Source organism: Lonchura striata, chromosome 3 (assembly GCF_046129695.1).
Source record: "Lonchura striata isolate bLonStr1 chromosome 3, bLonStr1.mat, whole genome shotgun sequence".
In the NCBI taxonomy this organism is placed as follows: Eukaryota; Metazoa; Chordata; class Aves; order Passeriformes; family Estrildidae; genus Lonchura; species Lonchura striata.
In genome coordinates this window covers 75,039,663-75,060,449 of record NC_134605.1, presented here as the reverse complement: position 1 = coordinate 75,060,449, position 20,787 = coordinate 75,039,663, and the positions used below count along the sequence as shown (strand labels likewise).

Below are 20,787 nucleotides of genomic sequence, written 5' to 3'. Positions count from 1 at the left end.
GCAGGCAGACAGTGACAGGGCTGAGCAAACAGAAGGTGTGCAAATCTAACCCTCCGCAGACAGTTTCTTTGAGACTTTACTCTCTTTATTCAGGAATTGATGTGTGAAAGGAGTATTTTCCAAAATATTTATCTAGTAGTGAATTTCTGAGAAGCTTATCTCTCCCAGACAGCAAATGCAGGTCTGCTTTTCCAAAGAGTAGGTGGCTGATGAGTACCTTGCAGCTTCTGGCAAGCTCTGAAGCCTCACATTAGCTACTAGATGAGAACAAAATATTCACCTCTGATTACATTTTTAATGGATAAGAAAAGTGGCTGAACTTGTTAGAAGGTTTTTTATTTTTTCCTCCCTAGGTATATTTCATGGATGTATCTTACTGTATTTGTTTAATAAAGCTTTTAAACTATTTTTTGCTTCTTTTCTGTTGCTGGTTTGGACAAAGCTCTGGTACCACTTTAATTCAACAGAAATTGCAAAATCAGAAGGAATGACTGTATGATAAATGTAATTCTTCTTTATATTGGATGATTTCCAGGAGACAGATTAATGCCAAATTATGGTGTTTTAATGATGAAAAGTACAAATATTTTCTGAAGAAATTACTTATTTGCAGGAAGTACTCAGTTCTTGAAGTCACCTGAGTCTAGGTGAAACATGGAAAAGTTTGGGTAACAATGATGTAGTCATTCGTATGTGCTAAATAGTTAGAGAGGGTAGAGCTTTTTTCCCTTCAAATTCAGCACTGCTTGTTGGACAGATTGCACATATGAAGTCCAGTGAGCTTGTTGACTGTCTCAGCTTCTGCAGGTATCAGCTAGAGTATAGAAGGAAGGTAGCAGGGATTATGTCCATGAGAAGTGCTTTGTTACTGGAGTTCCCCAAGGTGTAGTTTGGTAGCCTCCGTAATGGCATTGAGTATAGCACGAAGCCTACTGGGGATAAGTTTACACATTCTTTAGTAGTGCCAGATGGCAGAACTGTTCAGTTTATTTGTTCACAGTTTACTGTTTAGAAACTCTGAGTGGTGTATTTTGTTAAAAAGGTGTGGGAGGGTGCCAAAGAATGGAGAATGGGGCTGATAAGAAGGAAAGGAATGGTAAGTAGAGGTAGTGTAGCAGGAATACAGGTTGGGATGGAAGACTGAAGGGCAAAGAAGTTTAATGGAGATGAGAAGAAAAAGATTCTCACAAGGATTCAAGAGACTGAGTACGATTGCTTCATTCCAGGGAGATGCTGAAGACAAATGATCTGGATGAAAGGGAGAGTTGCTCTCCTCAGTGGTATATTCAGGGAAATTCCATAGCACCTTGCCTGTCTTCAGTTTAGACTTTATGATATGAGAAACTGAGGCAATAACAAGTAAGGGGAGGTTGTAAGTTTAGGTGTCTGCATCTCCATCATTCCTCTTCATTTAATAAGCTCACTACTGCATTGCTCATGTTCCAGACTGAGATGCTTATTTGAAAAGGATTGCTTCTAAAATACAGTTTTAACTGCCCCTTCTCAAGTAGTTGTGTATGGCTTATTGCTCCTTCTTATACACAATGATACTATACATAAGTATTACTTTTATTGGTGCTTGTCTAGATTATTCTTTTTCCAGAGCCTAGTTACCTTTTTTATTGAATTATACCTTATTGTGTGACTGTTCTCCCTGATTTCACATGAATTACTTAAGAAGTATATGTATATTGAAGAAAATGATTTCTCTGTTTATCTAGAATAAGTTTTTGTATTTCTTTAATGATAAAAAGACTCAGTTACAAGATTGCTGTGATGTTACTGAAAACTAGGTATAGATCTCTTTCTGACTCTCAAGGCTGCTGCTATTTGGAATTCTTTTCTAAAATTGCTTAATGGCATCTCTGGTTCTTTTCCATAGGCAATGTTCAGTCTCTGCATGGTTGAGAGTGAAGCTGATGAGGTGAATTTACATGGTGTCACAAGCCTTGGTTTAAAACAAGCCCTGGACTTTGCATATACTGGACAGGTATTGTACAGTTCTTCAAATTAAGAAATACAATCAAAAGCAACTGCAATAAAAATTTACTATGACCTTTTTGAAGATACTGAAAAATACTTTTCTTGTGCAATGCTCAGTACAAGCTATTTTGATTTAATAGATCTTAATTTTCTTATACTGGTGGTAGATTTCTTTTCTTTAGAAAGATTGTTTAATAAAAACACTGCTTTATGTGCATCATTGTCAGGTAGGGAACCATGTAGGGCTTGCAAACCCTTTTTGTGGTTGCCTGACTATTCATGAAATCTTAATGCAAGTTGAATCTCCTTGCTAAATTATGTGTAAAGAAAAGTGTTTCCCTTATAATAAATATTTATAAACTCTGCTGTGTTTGACAAATTATATAATTGAGGGGGAGAGTAGTCTCTTACTCTCTGGACAGATGCAGTTGAGGCATCTTTGTAAATGCTTATAGGTGCTATACATCTTAATTTTGGCCTATTCATTATGGTGCTCCAGAAATTGCAGCGTGATGCCCCTTTCCTCTCTGTCTCTTACCAAAAAAAGCCCTCAAAACAAACAAACAAACAAAAAAACAAACACCAAAAGAAATAAAAAGGAAAAAATATTTGTGACCTGCCATATCTCCTTATCTCTGCACTGTATGCTTGAAGAATGTTGCTGTGTGACTTTGTCTCAGTACAGAGTTCATAGATAGTGGGCTCAGAACACCCAGCTATTTTTGCTTTAGACTTTAAAATTCTAGATAACCAAACTATTTCTGGAATATCACTACAGCAGTTGACTCCATTGACGCACTAGTGACGTTTATTAGTTAATTTTGAAAAGGAAAGCTTAAATCCATACTATGATATTCTGAAGAGCTGTTGGGTTATAAAAATTTAAGGCATCTGCTTCCGTACTGTGAATTGAGTATTCAGCCTTATGTGGGATTTTTGTTTTTTTGTTTTCTTTTTAAAGGAAACTAAGTAGAAATAAGAGGGGGGAAATATTATTCGTTTTAAAGGAGCTATTTTTGTCACCAGCCCAGAAAACAGTTATGCTTTAGCATTGGTCTTGGAGAATAGCACTTGAATTTCTTTGAAAAAATATTGAGTTTGGGTTGTTTTGGAAAGTGTTATTATATCTTTGATATAAATGATAAACAGAGATGCCATACTATATTAGTGCATTAGCTGAAGATCAGTACATGACTTGTCATTGGTATGCTTTTTTTTTTCTTTCAGTTGAAAGCTTTTGTTAAAAAATGAGTGTGTTTGATTAAAATGAAAATGTTAGGTGCCTATACATCATCATATTAGTAATTTAAAACTATAGGTTGATTATTGAATAGAAAACTCTGGTTAAACAAAAGTATCTTTTTAAAAGATGGGTTGTAATTGATTTCCATCTGACCCATCCCATCTGCTGTGATTAGAGATATTCCCCATCTTTCTGCAAAATTCAAAGTCTAACAAACCCATGTAAAATACATTGAGAACCTCTGAAAGGATGGATGTGGCTTTTATGTAACCCAGCAAGTGACCCCATGTTGCTTCCAGGATAGTATCCTCAGATCCCTAGGAAATATGTACCTTCTGTCATTGGCCCTTTAGAGACTTTTGAGTCTCCCATTTTCAGGCATAACCTACTCTGAGTAAGTGAGTGGTTTTCCTGAGTTAAATATAGATGTGCATGTATGTACAGCTGCTCATACATAGAGGTGATTATAAGGCAAGGCTGGCTCTGTCGTTTCTATCAGATGCACCAAGTGCTACTTTGATGCCCAGACAAATGAGAAGGATTCTGTAGGAGTTATCATGTAAAGATGCCTTTGAAGCACAACTCAGTGAAAAGTGGGTCTGAGAATTAGCAGTGTCTCATTTCCTTTCATCCTTGGAATTCTCTTCTGGCATTGTGTATGTATTGAGCATTGCTTGTATTCTGACTCAGACTGACAGAATCCGGGTGAACATTTCAAGGTAGTGAGTGGGAGTAATCCACAAAGGCTATTAATAAATAAGTGGATTACTCCGTGCTTATATCAGAGAGTCCTGAAAACAGAATTGTCTTTAGCTTGGTTTGCAAAATGTTCCTGTTTTTATAAGACAAACAAAATATTTCTCAGTAATCTGACAGTCACTCATGCCAAATATAACCTTATATTGCTCTCTTAAAATTAAAAACCATGAACTAACCTTATTTTTTTTTTCTTTTTTTTTTAATCACATATGGCCACAATGTTAGTTCAAAAAATTGGCATTTCCCTAGGTAACACTGTGGAACTCCCTAAACTATCCATGTCTAAATAGATAAGTAATTAGTTGCAGTTTTCTTCTCTTTACTTCTTTGATAGACTACACTTGTATTTGGCACATTACACTGCAAATTGAGTGCAGCTTTCTGTGTAAACTAATATACTGGAGACATCTGGTGGAAATATTTTATATTACATGATGGCAGTATTTGATGTCTGCAGTTTTTAAAGTTATTAAAATGAATAAGTTTAATTTTTAGGATGATCTTGGAATCTGAAATTAAACTCTGTTATCCTTGCCTCTTTTTCTTAATTTGAAATCCTCCTGTGGACTTCAAATACAACCTTCATTGTCCTGTCTACTTAGGCAGACAGCTTTGTAATTACTGTTGAAAATATTTTGCTTTATGTGAAAAACTGATTGTTCAGAAGAAAACTATGTTCCAAAACTCAAGTTAAGTATAAATAATATAACTCCAACTGAACTAATCTATTACTATGGTCCTTAATAATTACAAATAAATAAATTTTGGTACAGAAATAAATAAAAACTGACAAAAAGAATGGCAGTAGGCTTTGATTTTGTTCTTTGCATGTATGTTTAAAGTAATACTTGAATAATATAATCTTCAGCAAAAAATGTCTTAGGTATGTTTCATCTTGTCTGTAGGCATTTTACTATGTAATCCCCATATTCAGAATTGAGAGACACAACTCTTTTCCTTTTTAGTTGACTCTTTCCTGTTGTAGTTGCCATGTCCTTTCTTCCCAAGAGGGCTTTAAGGTCATTCTTTCTTTTGCCTCATAGCTGACAGTGGTAAGGCCAGGCCAGAATCTCAGTGAGTAGATTACTCACCCTTTCTTCTCACAAGGGCATTTTGTGAGTGTCAGATGTGCCTTGGAAGGGAGATGAATCAAGTACAATCCATTTACAAACTATATGTTTTAGAATACTCATATAGCGAAGCATTTCTAGGCAAAGAGTTTGGAGCTCACAGTTCCTGCTTTCAAAATAAGAGCCTTAATCACTGCGTCAGAGACTCACGGGCACTGTTCTCTACTCTTTTTTACTACATTTTTAAATTTTTACTTGTTTGTTAGAGATATAATCTTACTTGGAGGAACGGGATAGCCACTGTAAATAGGCCAGTGTATTTGGCTGAAAAGTCAGAGGAGCACTGGCTTTAATTTGCAGTGGATGATTGTGATCCTAATTCAACCAAAATACGTGTGGAGTCCCATGAGTACTGAAGTGTTTCATACTTGGATCTTTCTTCTTTGTTAATATGTTCTGTTTTCTGTTTAGATAGAAATTTATTTGAGGACCTCAAAATGCATTATAAAAGCAAGTAATCCCGGTCCTTATTTTGTTGCATTGCAGAAAGGAAATTAATTTGGGAGAAAATAACTTTCCAAAGACCGCACAGCATACTAGTGGCTTCTTAGTACTTAATACCAAATTCTCCTAAGTCCCATTTTCCTAATTGGCTGGTCTGTTTTTTTTTCCCTACTAATATTTTGTTTTTGTATCAATAGAAATTATATCTTCTTTAAATTATAATATCCTGAATGAGTAAAGCTGAAATTAAATAATTAGTGAGGAAGCCCTTATATATGAGGCTTTTTATGATCAGCTCTTTCTCCCATAGTGAATTTTGGGGTAATTTGTCCTGTGATGCCTTCTTAGCCCAAGGTTAACACAGCCTTACTTCCTAACTATGGCATATTAAAATGTTTCCCTGTATTAAAAGCCACATACAAAGTTGCACTTGAAATGATTGAAAAATAGGCTTTAAACTTTCTGTTATTTACTTATTTAACAGGTTTTCTTTTACTCACAAAATGCTAATGTAGCATCAGCATTTCCATAAAGGTAATATGGGTATATTATTCCAGTTAGAAATCTAGAACTTTATTTTATTTCCAGGTATGTTGCTCCCAATATTACTTCAATGCATTACCAGTGTGAGTCCTATTTAACTATTGCCTTTGCTTTGTATTCAGTTAATTTGAAACCTGTCATCCTCTTAACAGCTATTATTACTTTACCAAACAGGTTTTAGGAATTGGTAGAGTACCATAATGTGATTTTTCACATTTGCACGCACAAACCCCTGATTAGAGTATTATCTTACAGCTTCTTTTTGAAATTGTTCTTTTAGCTTTCCTATTTATTTAACAAAAAATATGAAGGAGTAAAATATCTTCTTAGATAGTAAAGAAATAGTAGAAATAATTATTTTTTCTAAGTACAACTGTTTTTCCTTACAATTTCTTTGATTCCTTTGTAGAATCTTGGCTCTCGACTCTCATCAACTCTCCTCCTCATCTGATGCTGACAGTTTTTCTAGTGATCAACCAGTATTTTATCTGCCATTTTTAGTTAAGACCAGAGTAAGGCAGCTGTCAATATCTTAGTGCCCCTTATTGTGTTAATTCTCTCTTGTGGGTGGAGGTGTATTGCAAAGCTGTATTGTGATGGTTGATTTTCTTGGGTAAGTGACCTACTGCATCCTGTGTGCAGCAGTTCCACTGGCTGCTTTTCGATTAAAATGATTCAATTAAATTACTTGCTGTCCCTAGCAAAAGTGATTTCAGCTCTTTTCTGCTGGGGACAATATGTCAAAGTCATGGATAACTGAATACAACAGGTCTGTGTCTTATTACAAATACTTAATATAATTTTTCAATGCAATTTCAAAGCAATATATATGTATTTATTAGTTAGATTTGGACACTTCCATTTTCACTTCTCTCAGGATAATCTTGTTTCTGTATCTAGTGCTAGGTGTTACAGCTTGATTCTAGGTTCACAGTTCAGCTACAGATGCTACAGATTGTCGAAAAGATTTAGATGAATACAGAGCTTTAATTAACTCACTTTATGCAGTACATTGAAGAGAAAATTAAATATTTCAGTTTTTTGCTCTGGACAGAAATTTAGCTATGGGCAAGACAGCTTTTCTAGTGCTGAAAGTGATTAAAGTAATGAAACACCTTCTCAAAGAATAGTGAATTTGCTTGGAGTCTTGCTTATCCAAACCCTCTTTAATTATAGTAATGGTACTTAATAGTGGTGTGAATCTATGTCAGGGAAAGTTCAGGATGGATGTAATTAAAAGGTGGCAGGTCACTGAACACTGGTCCCTGGTTCTCCAGGGAAGTGGTCATGATAAGAAGCTTGTCAGAGTTCAGGGAATGTCTGGACATGTGTTCAGTTTTGGATAGCCCTGCAATTTGAGGGCAAGCCCTGCAAGCAGGGAGATAGAACTAGATGATCTTTATGGGTGCCTTCCAAATTGAAATATGCTATGATTTTATGATGTGCTTATGCACTTAACATGGATTTTCTTCTAATTATCTGGAAAAATATTATGATGTATCAGAGAAATGCTGGTCGTGATGCTTTCTGGCATTGGCTAATGAGACATCTGGGTTTTGTAGCAAGTGCTACCAAACATTTTGTGCCAGGGCTTTGGGCAGTTGCCTGCAGGGGACTAGAATGTTTTTTCCTCACTCACTTTCTTGAAGCAGCACTTGTCAGTGTGCAAGGAGATCAGTATTCAACTGAATCATGAATGATCAGGGAGACAGGCAGAAGTGCTATCCAGTTGGGAGTGAAATGCAGTCTAAATTACTTTAAAAGAAAAGTTAAGGTGTTTGATTGCTCTTAAGCACATGGAATGATCTCCATCAGGCCAAAACAACCGATATTTGTGTTTGATTCCTGTCCTGTTTGAAATGCTGATCACTGCAAGTGGAGTAAAGGAGGATTTTTTTTTTTTTTTTCTTCAGAGTGGCAAGAATCTTAGAATTTTTTTTCTTGTTTTCTGTGTTAAATTCCATACAGTTTACTTTCTAGAATATTCTGGCGGGGCTGCATATTCCCTCATTCTTGGAAAATGGGACTTAGGAGAACTTGGCATTAAGCACTACGAAGCCACTAGTGTGCTAGTGTGCTGTCTTTGGAAAGTTATTTTCTCTCAAATTAAATATGACTATATATTTCCTTACTGTTACATCATAATATTGGTGTATCATGCCACCATCTCACTTTTCCATTGTCCCACAAACAGCTGTATGGAAATGAGAAAAAGATGGGAGATATACGAGTAGCTGGAACGAAGGTGATAAAAGTGCATCTTCAACCTTTCAGTCTTTGTCTGGGTATGCAGTTTAGACTTCTTGAGTCTAAAGCAGCCATTGTTTAGTGTCTTTAAAAATGTATGGATAAATATAGTGACCTGCAATATTCAGGGAATAGAATGTTTTAGTTGTTCTTTCCAGATATAAACCTCATGAGACTCCACAGATGTGACAGTTAATCTAGATCTTACCTTCTTCCTCAGGCTGTAAGTTGATTTGTTGGAAAGGACAGTTTAAGGAGTTTCCTTTTCATTCTTTTTTGGCTGTTATTGCTGTTATTGCCCTCTTTGCTCTGACCTTTTTTTTTTTTTTTTTTGGTAGGCCTATGGGGCTTTGTTGACTGTAGGAGGGTGGGTTCAGGAGGCATTAAAAGAGTAGGAGGACATTTTTGATCTGGATTATGTGGAGGTGAGACTTGAGTAGGTGTCCTTGGGAAAGGTTGGTGGTTCTTATATACTCTGTTGCCACAAGTCTCAAAGAACATTGAAGAGAGAGGCAAGATAAATGATACCAGTTAAGTGTTTTCCCACTCTTACCCAGAGTTCTAAGGTGTTGGAGGGAATGCAGGTTGAGTTGGGAAAAGAAGAAATAAATCTTGGGCTGAGAGGGAATAAATTCTAGTTTTGAACTGCTGGCTGGAGGACAAAAATAGGGGGCAGGGTGTTAAGTTCCTTGGGTTTCTATAAGAGTGGGACTGGTTATAAAGTTCCCTTTTCTGCCTCAGTATTGTTCTTTACAAGGTCAGATTTAATTTACCATTTTCTAGTTCTTGCATTTTAAGAGAAGCTTTCTGCAATATGTCCAGATAAGTTTCCAGATAGATTAATATTGTATGTCTAAAAATAATGGATCTAAGAAATTATGTAATCTGCCTTTCTGGATCTTGTGACCTCAGCATTCTGTTGCTGACAGCCAGATTTTGCATTGCTTCAATCCTTTGGGCTGTGGATCTGATCACAGTAGGGACCAGACTGTATTTTATGCATCCTCTCCGGAGGGTTTGTGGCATGATGCAACAGTAGAAAGACTGCTTTTCGGAGCAGGTTTCCTGTTTGAAAACAGTCATTGTAAGAGCAAAGTAGTTTGTCCAAGTAAATTGGTTTGAAAATAAGCAGTATGTCAGGCTTGGTGGCTTAGGAAAGAAAGTTATTCATGTATCGCAAGATCTGCCTGTTGTATACAGGGGATTTTCTTGGGTACCATCATAAGAGAAGTTGAAAGTATAATGAAAATTAGCCCTTTGAAATAAGGATTGAATAGAGGGGTGATTGTAAGGTGCAGACAGTTGCAATACCTGAATTGCATCTAATTAATCTTAATGTAAAAATAGTACAGTAACCAGTCTAATATAGCCTGTGTTATGAGAAAGCACATTCTTCACTGGTGAAGGTTGCCATTTTTGTCTGAATTTTATGAGTCCAAATTACTCTTAAGTTTCTGCCCCAGTAATTATGCCTCATAATGTTTGGATTGAGGATGGATTACAGAAAATTACTAAGCTTCTCTCTATTTTTTCATACAAAAATTTATGATGAATTTTGAAGTTGTGAATTCATTGTAGACCTTAGTTTTGCTCTCCTTAATTGCAATAAGCATCATTCTGTAGAACTCAGATCTATTGTTTTCAGAGTTAGACAAGCAGAGAAGAGTCAGTCACTGTGTGTGCTTGTGGTGTGCATTTGGTGGTATTTATGTGCATTTACTGTTAATATTGAGCTGGAAGGTCTGTATAACATATAAACACCTATGCTGGTAATTAATAAAAACCAAGAAATTTCTTTATTGTATAAAAGCACAAAGGTATGGAATAATTGTGAATTACCACAGTTTCAGTAGAAGGAAGGCTTGCAATATTTTCTTCCGTCTTTACTTATAATTTTCTTTTCTTTGTGGATTTTACCAGCATGCATTTTCCCAATGGTAAAAATTTAGCATGGATGAATTAGTATTTTTTGCCTATATCCAAATGAGTATTGAATAAAACATCAGGAGTTCAATTTAAAGCAAAGTTTTGTGAAAAGATAAACTAGACTTTCCTCTGTTATCTTGGGAAGCACAGAAGTGATTCTGTTTTCTCAGTAGAATATAGTTTGCGTGGTATAGGAGGGCTGTAAAAATTGAAGAATGTCTGTAGGAAATACATCTGCCACTTTGAAATTAATTTTTGTTGATGACTTTGTGCAAATCATCTCTAGACAGTAGCCAACCACCCTCCTTGCCTTTTGTCCTACTTCTTATCTCATGGTGCTACTAGTATTATTTGTAAATGGATTGCTGTAGCTTTAAAATACATTAATATTCTCGCAGTTAAATATAGTTTGTCTGTGCCTACAAGGTACTAATCTGCTTTGAGTTCTGGTTCTCTGGCTGACACTTAGTAAGTAATGTGCCATAGGACAGCAGCTTCTCAATGTCAATCATGTGTAAATAAAAAACACTGCAAGGTCTATACCAGCTTGTTTAGTCTGACCTTGAGTTCTCACTTGAAAATACTTGAGAGTGACATGCTTTTATTTATTTTGTTTGTTTTTAATATCCATATCTGTTGGAGATATTTTTATTACTGAAATCAAGTCTAATTTTCTGTTCAACTACCTCTCATCATTCATAGCAACCTCAGTAGCACCAGCCAAAAACCTGGATTGTGCTGGGCCTGATTCTCATTTACAGTAGGATCCTTACATGAATTTCTGGCTAGATAAAGAACCTTCATGTTTTACATAGTATGTAAATGACATATAATGTTCATTTAAAACCTAGTATTAATAAATGTAGTGATTTGCACAAGCCCTAAGGATTTCATACAGTGCCAGAACTCAATGTAAATGAGTTCTTGATATAAGCAAAGATCAATTGCCTACTCTCCTCCTCCTAATATATCCGTTATGTTGGAGATATTTTGTGGTTTTGCTTGAAGAAATGCATACTTTTTTCATTTCCCTCAAAATTGTTAAACTACAAAAGATGCTGTTGAGTATCTTTCCTTTTGTTTTCCATTTTCCTTATTCCATTGCACTTGAAGTATACAAATGATACTATGACATAAAACTGAATTGCGTGAGCAGAAAGAAAAGGATCTGAAAGCAAGCTTTACTTCTCTGTGAAGCAGTGAGAGACTGACCTCATGTGGTGTGAAACCAAAGTTGCCAGGGAAAGTACAAGGATAAAATTGAATAAAGCGAGCAGCTTTGAAAATTTAATTTTTCTCATGCATTTCTGGGTTTTTTTTTTATGTTGTGCTACTTAAAATATTTTAGTCTAGATAGTTTGTAGTCTGATTGCTAATAAGAAATTGACCAGTGTCCATATTTCCAAAGACATTTTTGTGTCCCAAAAGGGATGCTCTAACAAGCTGACCCCAAGACAGCAGTCCATGAGCTGTGGCCCAATTATCCTTACTGCTGCCTGTACATGATTTTAATTGAAATGAGTAGGAGTTTCATGTGAGCAAGTAACTGAATAATCAGTCTTGGTTTCCAAGCCCTTCCTGACATTTCCCCAGCAATGTGCTCATTGTGCTTTCAGAGCCCTGCTCTCTAAAATAAAGACAGTGGTTAGGAAAATTATAAAGTGGCACCATGCAAAATAGGCAGGGTGTTCCTAGTCTGTATGTGTTTCACATGCATGAATAATATTATTAGTGGAGACTTCTGAGTCAATTCTGTTGGCCTGATTTATCAGTATATGTGGACGGATCTAAGTATACAGATAAGAAAAGGAAGTTCTGTTATTTTGAAAAGTCTCTGTCTTAAACAGCACACGTTTAGTTTCAAAGGATTTAGAGGGTATTGTGACTTAGGGACTCTCACAGGAAAAAGAAAATAACTAAAATAAAGTTTAAAAATACTTTGGGAAATTCAGATGAACTTTAGAAAATCCATCCCTATTCTGTAAAAATTTCCTTATATGCTTTATTGTATTCTGTTCTTTATGTTGACTTAAATATTTGAAATAACAAAGGCCTTTAATATTTTCTACAAGTACTCTGAGTGCATCGTCCAGATGACAAACTTTCCATTTTCTTCTTTACAGATACTCTTGGAACCAGGGGTGATACAGGATGTCCTAGCAGCTGGGAGTCATTTACAGCTGCTGGAGCTTCTCAGTTTATGTTCTCACTATCTCATTGAGGTGAGGCTTTCTGGCCTGATAAGCTGTTTCTGTTTGGTACACTTTTGTTTCAAACATAATTTCATTAGGAGACTATTAGTACAATACCTGGTGTAATCTAAATGGCAAAAACTGGATTTCAGGAGAACTGAATTTTGGGTATAATTTGGGTATCAGTTTATGGTAGATGCTTTAGCCTTCCATACATTTTGTCCATTTCATTCCTGAAAACAAGAATGGTCCACTGATTAATATCTGCACATGGGAGGTTGATTCCCCCTTTTATCAAGGAATTTGCTTTCTTCTACTTCAGTGTACCAAACGTGAGGATATTTCCCTATTAGGATCATGAGTATTGTGACAAATTCAGATGTGTAATTCACAACAGAATATTGACATGTATTCCAGGGCACTACAATCTCTCACTGAAGGAACAGGGCTTATTTAAATGGTACCTTATTCTCAATAAGCCTTATGCCTGTAATGTCAATGCCTTTATCAAGCAAAAAAATTGAGTTGTGGTGAAGATTTTTTTTTGTACTCGGCTTTTATAGGAAATGGCTTATGATGGTAGCAAGAACACAGCTCTGATGGGTGTCTGTGAAAAACCTTCTAAAAATAAAATGGCAGTAGCAGTTCTGAAATGGGATGTGTTAACTGCACCTGGGCAACACTTAGGCATGGAGATGCACATCAGCACAGTGCTCTTGGTGTGCACTTGCCTTCCAACAGCGTAACTGCCTTTGAACAGTTGGAGTGTGCTTGGCAGCATGCTGAGCTACTGAGCAACAGGGACATGCAGAATCTCATGTTAAGAACTTCAGCATCTACTTGAAGGCTTTGTGTCTTACGGAGAAAGAATCTGCTCTTTGAGTGTTAACCTTAGGAAACCCTTCAAAATGTATATTCAGATAATAAGTTGGTATTAATTTGTGCATTATAAATTGTTTAGAAAGTTAAAGGAGCTGACAGAGGGCTGCAATTGGTACAATTTTTTTTAGAAATGCAGGAAGAGATTTAATTTTTCTGACAAAACAGACATGATTTATGATGGGAAAGATGGTTGGTTTGAGAAATAAACTGTGAGGTACCAAATAAGCCACAAAACCATTTGTCAGGCAGGCATGGGAAACGGTTACTGTAATGAGAAAGATGTAGATATAACACTGGTAGTCATGTACAATGTATTTAATGGTCCTCAAACAAACCAGCTGTTGTATGTCTTTGATTCTTATGTGGCTCTTTGTCAGAAATTGAACTAAAGAGACTATTACAGCAAAGAAGCTAATAGAAAATATTAAAGAGTAGGGAAAAGTTTGTTTGTTGTGCTCGTCAAGTAGGGATGTGAGAGGATGTAGGAAGAGGGCAGGTATATGCTCAACATAAATCCTTGTGCTAACTTTTTCTGTTACCTGTGTTGAGTAACCACTGGTATTTATAGCTCTTCTCTTAGCACCATCTTTGTCTTTCCCCTGTCATTGGAATTAAAAGTACTGACAACTACAGAGTTAGCAATGCTTTGAATCTTGTCCTTAATGTGCAAGCTATAGTAAATTATTTAGAAATAGATTTCTAATGAATTAAAAAAATAAATCGACCCCAAAATCACACTAGCCTCATAAAAAAACCCAATATTTTGGAGTTAGTAAGTATTTCTACCAAATTACTCTGTAATTAACACAGCAGTAAAAATTTTCTGGACATGACAGAGAAACCTTTAGGTTGGAAAAGCCCTTTAAGATTAAGTCCAACCACAAAATAATTTGCAAAAGAATCAGAGGCATTTTAATTCCTCTCCTGCTAGTGCTTTTCCTGTTGATCTCATGTCTTTTGATGCATTTTGTCTCATGCATATGTTTATTTGCATGTTTTTTCTATTTCTACAATTTACAAGATTGCTGTGTCTTTCGTGAGTCATAGAAACCACAACTTTGTGGCCTGCAGTTGTTGTTGGATGTGTGAAAGATGTGAAAAAGCACTGTTGTGTCCTGAACAGTGTGCCAGGGTAGGACAACTGGAGTTACACTGTTGTAAAAATTAAGAGGGTGTGGGACCCTTTGTCCAGATTTACAGTAGTGGAGGCAGGGAATAAGGTAGTTAAGTGGATGAAGGGGAAAAAAGAGGAGAATATGTGTTGGAAGACAGAGAGCAGTGCTAATTCTGTAAACTATTTCTGAATCAGGGTCTGATAAAAAGCTTTGGAATCTGCATGCACATCTGTGAGGCGGCTGTAGCTTATATCATGTTGGGATTTACTTTTTTTACGGTATTTTTTTTATCAAGTCCACCTCAGCAAAGCATACATGTAGACAGATCTGCAATCTGAATAGATAACAGTAAGAATTCACCTGTCTTGTTTGTTTTGTATCGTTGCAGTCCATACAAGTAATCAGCCTTGAGTGGTTGCTGTAAGTCTTATTAACAGGGGTCAACAAGATTCTGTGTGTTAAAACTGTGATATCTTTCAGGTCCAAACTAATTAAATCAAATATCTGTTTATGTTCTACATATTATTGTGTGACTTGAAAAAAATAGATCTTGCCTTATTTTAGTACTATCTGCAAATAAAATCCAAGTAGTTAAAAGAAGGCTTATCCTCTCTTAAAACCACTTGTCCTCTCTGCAGTTGGTAGCTGGGGTGTCTTGTCACCCCACATGCTGTGATACAGATGCTGGAAAGGGAATAGTGTTTGCCCTTTCTCTTCTCTCTGATGAATGAGTGTGCCAGAGTACTTCATTTAGAGTGCTACTGAATTACTTTGAGCTGTTCAGATATCATGCTTAGCTTACTTTAGCCTAAATTCAGGAAATACAGTGTGTGGGATCTAGCTGTCATTTATTGTTGTGTAATGATGACACAGTTTTAACTTGTTAGGATTGTCTTTAACTGTTTTGATTAGATCAAGCTTTTCCTAGAGTGCTGCTCTTATTGTTAGCAATAATTGCTAGTACTTGTTTCAGCTCTTCTCTAGATGTTCCAACCTGACAGTTCATTGGAACTGTCTTGAACACTTTCTTCTCTTTTTGATACTTTTATCTGCGACCTGTAATAAGGCCATGCGTTTCAATAAGGATGGGGTTGTTTGGCTACAAATGCAATTGGCATTGCCCACTCACGTATCTGTTTTGAGGCACATGGATAGTCTATGAGGTTCCAAAGAATACTGTAATGGTCTGATTAATCTAAGATGATTGTTGAAGTGTCTGATTGTCAAGAATTATTTCTAGTTCACTGGGGACAGAATAATTTCCAGCGAATGCTGACTTTTATATTGACTGATCTTTAAGGAATTTCCTCTTGATTGTCTCAGAATAAACAAAATGTTATTTTGACTATGACAGATCCTATTTTTTATAGACTAAACAGCTTAGAGGACTTTAATTTTTTTATGAATTAAAAAAAAATCTTTAGCAAATTGTTTAAATTGCATTTATGGCAATTTTTAAAAAGAGTTCTCAATCAAAGGAAAGACAGGAAAAAGGAGAGGAACATTTTCTCCCTACCCTCAATTAGGTAATGCAGTGGAGGTTTCTGACAACGCTGCTGGTTTATGAAATGCATTTTTTCTTCTATAAACTTCTCATTATCAAATGTTCTGTAGCGTCTAGTGTTGATTCAGTATTTTTGTTTGAAAACTCATGCTCATTTTAGATTGATAATTTACTAGTTTTTATTTTGAAACTGTGGTAAATAATATTTTCTTTATTTGCAAACAAGAGAAATGCCCAAGTATTCCTTACTTTTAGTCTTAATTCCAGCTTTGTGTAGTGCAGACTTCTCCCCCCATATCAGCACTGTCATACCTTGAATTATGATTATTCCACAACCTCTGCTGTCTGGGGGTTTTGTTTCTAGCTTCATTTGTAGAAGGGGACTCTTCTGAAGCATGCTGGTGTCTTTTATTTGAGATACATACATATTCATGAATCTCATGTCATCTGCATAATTCTCAGGTACATTAAACATTGAAACAAGGCTTGTAAGCGCACACATCTGTCTCAGGCTGAACAAACGGTAAGGCAATGCACTTTTCTTAACTGCTACAGAGGTGTGGGAGAGCTAAAGACTTGAACTTTGTGTACCTTCAGTGGCACTAAGGTCTGTGATCACTCACACAGCATAGCATTTGCTTGCAGCCTGCACATCCAATTCTCTTAGGTTCTTGTTTCCCAACTTCCTCCTCCAGCTCAGGTTGATTGTCAGTTTTGGCTGAGGTTTTTCAAAGGAGGCTAACGCAGAGAGCTGCAGCCAATAGGCAAACTTTGAAATATAACAGGAATGGGTTACCTGAATATGTCCTTCGCCTTTTAAAAGTGGACCATATTTGTCATATCATATAGGACAAAGTAAGAGATAGCTAGTTAAAGGCATTAAATGTGATGGCCATCTCAAAATTGACTTTTTAAATGGTACTGTAGAGAACATGGTATTAGGTAGTGTGTTTGTGATGACCTGTTTTTGCACTTTACAGCTTGTGAATGTTTTTCTGAAGGAGACGTGATAACTTTATTCTTATGCAACAGAATAAATGCGTTAAAACATTTATTCAAAACATAAAAATGTTTGTTTCATGAGTATGTCTGAGTTACATAACTAGTTGTAGATCTAAGAAATTTTGTCTTTTTCCTCAACTGTTTGGTTATTCAGTACCAGAGAGCCACAAATGGAAATTATTTCAACAATCAAAGAGTTTTAATAAGGAGGGAATACTATTGAGAATATAAGTTTTTAATGGAATTTCATTCTACTGATCAACAACAGCTCAGTATTGTGTGGGTAGTAATTGGTTTTTAAAGCAGAAGTTGATTTCCACTGGTATTCAGGGATCTGGGATATTGGACTGCCCATAATTGAAATCTTAAAGCTAAGTGATTTTTCTGTATATTCTGAAGTACAATATTTTTGTTTTCTGTGGAATTCTAGATACATTCTGAGTTACAGTCAATGTATGATAGTTGTGACTTAGGAGTTTAGAAGTTGCAGAACAGTCCAAAGCAAAGCTTGGACTCATTTCTGAGAGGCAGGACATGGTATGACTGTTAGATAGCATTTATCCCTTTAATTTTCTTCTGCCAGATTAGGCACCTTCTGGGAAGACCAAATTAAGTTTACACACTGGACAAAGTCTGGGATATAATTTATGTATATTATGTATATTGGTTGGACAGTGGCATAGTTTCAGTTCAGACTTATTTGAAGTGACTGTCCTTGTACTTAATTCTGGAAATTTTTTCTTATCCTAGGAGGAGCAGGTATAGTAGACATGAGCAGTGGTGGTCCTGATAGCCACTGAAGTTACTCTGGCTTGTAAAAATTCTTCTTGGGATCCTAAATGCTTTTTGTGTCAAGTGAACTTGAAGGTTTGATGCCGATTTTCCCATTAGTTTTAAGTGCATTAGGTTCCCTGCTAAATGGTATATGTACCAGATTACTTTTTAGAAACTTTATTACATTAAATGGAACCTGCGTGCTTGTTACTGATGTTAGTCATGCCATCTTTTATGACAGCTAATTTAAGATAAAAAGAAAAGAACATTATAGGTAAGTGACTAAAATAAGCCTGGGCACAGCATTGTACAACAGCAGTCAATTCGGATTTTCTTGGAACTGCCTCTGTGCTGTCCTGCTCTGGATTCTTGTATACAAAAGCAGACAGTGAGGAGGATCAGACCTGGAATACAAAAATAAGGTTAATCAACTCACAAATCCTTATGGAATAATTCATGGTAATAAATGAAGCAGGCAAGTTGTCTTGGGTAGAGGCATTTGATTTTTAACCTTCTACTGAAATGGTCACTTTAGGCTTAAAGAACAAATTTTTTTCCTGGTGTACAAATGCCTAATGATCTAAATCTTTTCTTCTCCCAATTTGAAATTATTTGAATGTGTTGTAGATTTAAATATGTTACTGTTTTTAAACAGAAGAAGTTATAAATGAATTTGTGCGTGGAATTAAATGAGGAGTGTGCATGGTTTATATATGTGCGCAAGCCAGAGCTTCAAAGCTATTTATTTTTCTTAAACCCAACTTCTCCATTTGGAATGGTGCCAATGACAATCCCAACTTTCACTAAGATAAACTCCTTCAGAGATGAATTAATTCGTACACCAGAGATTGAGAGCATCACCTTTGTTTTGCTAGAAGCCCCAGATCAGTTGGGATTTTAGCTCCTGGGTTTTTCATATAGAGCAAATTAAACTGCTGGAAAGAAAATCTAAAGGTCATCTAGCAACCAAGACTTGCTTTTTTTAACTAATACTGAGTTTTTAATCTAAGTACATGCATGCACACTTTGCACACTCCCCTCAATCCCCCAGAATTCGTCACCACCAGCAAGCTTAAATCTACCAACTTTATCCTGTGGTGAAGTAACCTTCCCATGCTAAGAATACAAAGTAGACAAAAATAATGTCATACATTTTCCTGTTTTTAAATGTTACACAACCAGTTGTTGCTGTGCTAGCCTGCTATTTTTTGAAGGAGTGAATTTTGTCAGCTGTTGTCATTGAGCTATTGATAGTCATTAGAAAAGTTCTTGGACAAAACTCAAAAATAACTTGGGGATTTTTTTTTTAATCTCTTTATTATACTGATACATTACAGAGATAACAATCTCATATGTAATGTGGTTGCACTAGTGATGATTCCAATTTAAAAAGGGGACTCATGAAAAAAATGATGGTGTTTTTTTTCATTTTTCACTTGGTATCAGTGAGGAAAGTAAAAATATACCAAAGTAATAATACCCAGTCACTTTGAATCCCATTCTTACTGTAACCCGCTTGCTGCTATTTGTCTGCAGTGTGAATTGAAACAGATGATGGATGTGTAAAAAACTGGTGCTGCAACACCTAGGTTAACTACTGCTGGCAAGATCAAAGATCCCAAGCTGTCTAGGTAGCTGTATGGATACACATTGCCAGTCCTCTGCAGCAAAGTTGCAGTAGAGGTCACAAGTTGGGAAGGGGCAGTTAGAGCTGGATCTGCCATCTCTTTGCAGAGTCTGTCAGGAAGGGCAAGCAGCTTTGTATGTGTTTTAAATAGGAGCAGGGAAACTATTGCTTCACAATTTCCCTCCCTGCCCTTCTCATGTCATTCTAGCCAGTGAGGAGTCTTTAAATGACCTTTCTGTCCATCATTCCCTGAAAGATTTCTGCTTCTGGAATCTTTCCAGTATTTTTATCCAGCTGTAAACAGGGGCTGATGAGTGCCAGAATGCTTCGTGTACAAAATTCTTCTTTGGTTTTATTACCATCTGATCGATACTGATGCTTTAGGTTCTCCCTGTCCCTCCTGGCCCCCAGTGTGATTCACTTTAAATTCTTCTTACAAGTTGAGGCAGTTTGCATGCATTAGCCCAAAATGGAAGTATTTGTAACTGGGTAGTGCAGCTATCTTTATCTGCTTGTGTTCTCAGTGACATGTCCACTTAGAGGACTGGAAGAAAATTTTGTTTATTGCAAGAAATGACCCCCAGAAGGCAGAATGGCTGAAGTGGACTTGAAATGAGGCAGTCGGGGCCCTTCCTACCCAGGCCTGGGCAGCAGGTGGCAGTGTGAGTCCGTAACAGTTTGAGTAGAGAAATTCAAACTAAAATCAGAAAAAATGAAAAAAAAAATTATTTATTTTTACTCCGTATTAGTCTTCTGACCTAATCAGTAAAAAAGTCATTATTCACACAACACTGGGCAATATGCATTGTAATTTTTAACAAATAATAGGAAACTGTTAATGTTTTCACAGGAAATACAGTTCTGTCTTGTGCAGCAATGGTCATTTATCACTGCACTTTGTGAAATCACTCATTTGTTCTAATTTGAATGTAAATGACTCTAAGGTTTTACAAATAAGGTGACAGACTCACATAAATGTAATTGCAGGGTTCATCTCTCTCTTTTTATATATCACTCATTAAGTTATGAATTAAATACATCGTATTAAACCAGGGGCATGTCCAATGATGATATTGTAATGGCAAATTACTCTATGCTATTAGAGGTGTATTTTTTATTCATGGACATTAATTTGTCATTAAGCAGCATTAGTTTAGCACTTTTATGTGGAAGACGTGACCTGAAAGAGGAGACTTACAGCTCTAATGTGAAAGAAGAGGAATATAGGCACCAGACATAGAGAGGGATTTTTTACCTCCTGGAAAGAAGCAGAGAGAAATTTTACTTAAATTTGCTTTCATCTAAAGCAATTGGAGTTGTATTAAGCCATTTTAGCAAAGGTATTTCCAAAGCAAGAAAATCCTTTGATTGTAAAGTATTTACAATATGGGAAAAGCCAGAATGCTAAGTATGAAA

General features: G+C 36.1%; 1 protein-coding gene across 3 annotated transcripts in view; it reads left to right on the top strand.

Annotated features, from left to right (window-relative positions):
* The window catches only part of KLHL32 (kelch like family member 32), a 119,054-nt gene that overhangs the window by 45,905 nt on the left and 52,362 nt on the right, over window positions 1-20,787 (top strand). For all 3 annotated transcript variants that reach the window (XM_021545183.3, XM_021545147.3, XM_077782294.1), the window contains 2 exons: window positions 1,883-1,990; window positions 12,399-12,497. In XM_021545183.3, coding sequence (XP_021400858.1) covers window positions 1,883-1,990; window positions 12,399-12,497 — 207 coding nt within the window. The remainder of the gene's footprint in view (window positions 1-1,882; window positions 1,991-12,398; window positions 12,498-20,787) is intronic.